The 1,265-nt window shown below is 37.5% G+C and overlaps 2 protein-coding genes across 2 annotated transcripts; one reads left to right on the top strand and one right to left on the bottom strand.

Moving 5' to 3' along the window:
- Positions 1–43: 43 nt before the first annotated feature.
- On the bottom strand, positions 44–217 carry Tsp_10617 (conserved hypothetical protein; the record flags this gene model as incomplete). Its single annotated transcript, XM_003372324.1, has 2 exons — positions 112–217; positions 44–88 (listed from the first exon to the last, which is right to left on the bottom strand). Coding segments are annotated over exons 1-2 (151 nt in total), but the record flags the coding sequence as incomplete, so codon positions are not given.
- Positions 218–244: 27 nt separating this feature from the next.
- On the top strand, positions 245–651 carry Tsp_10618 (hypothetical protein). The gene is made up of 2 exons (XM_003372323.1): positions 245–283; positions 361–651. Exons 1-2 carry the CDS (start codon positions 245–247, stop codon positions 649–651), a joined length of 330 nt encoding a protein of 109 aa, XP_003372371.1.
- The last annotated feature ends 614 nt before the right edge of the window (positions 652–1,265 follow it).

Genomic DNA, 1,265 nt, shown 5'->3' with positions numbered 1-1,265 from the left:
TTTTAACGCAAGAGCAGCGACGAGCAAAATATCCCAAAAGTACCTGCACAGAATAGCTGAATCTGTGCCAGTCGCAGTTCGGTGCCATCTGCAGAATGTAATATGAATTACGCGAACCAGAAGAAGCATTGCAAAATGTAGAAGATCCGCACATGCGAGCCGAATTAGAAGCGGAATTTGATGAACAGAGCGCTTCTATTTGTTTTACGTTTTCCATTTTCCAAATTAAACAGTGTTAGAATATATGATAAAATTTGATGCGCTAGTGAAATTGATAATATTGGTATTATTGAAAAATACGAAGATTTGTAGCGAAGATTTTAAACGCAAGAGCAGCAAAGAGCAAAATTATTCCAAAAGTACCCGCACGGAATTGCAGAATCTTTGCCAGTCGCAGTTCGGTGTCATCCGCAGAATGTAATTGAATTACGAGAACAAGGAGAAGCATTGCGAAATGTAGAAGATCTGAACATGCGAGCCGAATTGGAAGGTGAATTCGAAGAACAAAGCGCTTCTACAAAGCGTCACAGCATCGGCGTAATGCGACTCATTGGCAAGTTGTTCGTGTGGAGGATGATCACCCTGAACATATTTTGTGAGGGTTTCATGAACAGAGTTTATACGTTGACTGCTTACTGTTTCACTTGGTGAACATGCAGGCACGCAACTCATTTCAGCATTTTTTTCGCTTACGTGTTTGTTATCCTTATTTTTCAATAAAAAGTGCTTTCTTTGAATCTATTGTTTCGATTTGCGCAATTTTATCTAATTAATGTACAATTAAAATGCATTATAACTCATATTGTATTTACATTGCTTTTTTTACATACTAGCGTTGTGGTGTCGCTTCGCCTTTCGTCAGAAAATTTACTCGCGTAGTCTCTTTTCGCTCACGCAGAGCATGACTGCTTGGCACGGAATATTCCAATTTGCTCGATGGAGTCTCTTTTAGCTCACGCCAGCCGTTATTTACAAACAAGACTCGTCTAATCAACCGGCTATGAGAACAGCGCGTAGGTCAGAAGATCTGCCGCTCACATTACTGTGATACATTACACTCAATATTACTGTACATTCCGATATACCACATTAAATTTGCATACTTTTTGTATTATTACATCTTATTTTTACATTTTATTAGCGTTTACGTGTTTGTTATCCTAATTTTTCAATAAAAAGTGGTTTCTATGAATCTGTTGTTTCGAGTTGCGACGTTTTAAATAATTAATGTACAATTAAAAAGCATTAACAACTCATATTGTATT

This window comes from Trichinella spiralis (genome assembly GCF_000181795.1).
Source record: "Trichinella spiralis strain ISS 195 chromosome Unknown Scfld9, whole genome shotgun sequence".
Lineage (NCBI taxonomy): Eukaryota > Metazoa > Nematoda > Enoplea > Trichinellida > Trichinellidae > Trichinella > Trichinella spiralis.
Note: the sequence above shows the minus strand (reverse complement) of the source record. Positions and strands in the feature narration are given on the sequence as shown.

What these genes read in the sequence shown, in the direction of transcription:
- Tsp_10618 (XM_003372323.1), top strand. Translation starts at nt 245, where the DNA reads ATGATAAAATTTGATGCGCTAGTGAAATTGATAATATTG. An exon ending in TAGTGAAATTGATAATATTG is followed by an intron (nt 284 to 360) that starts GTATTATTGAAA and finishes TTATTCCAAAAG; the next exon opens with TACCCGCACGGAATTGCAGA.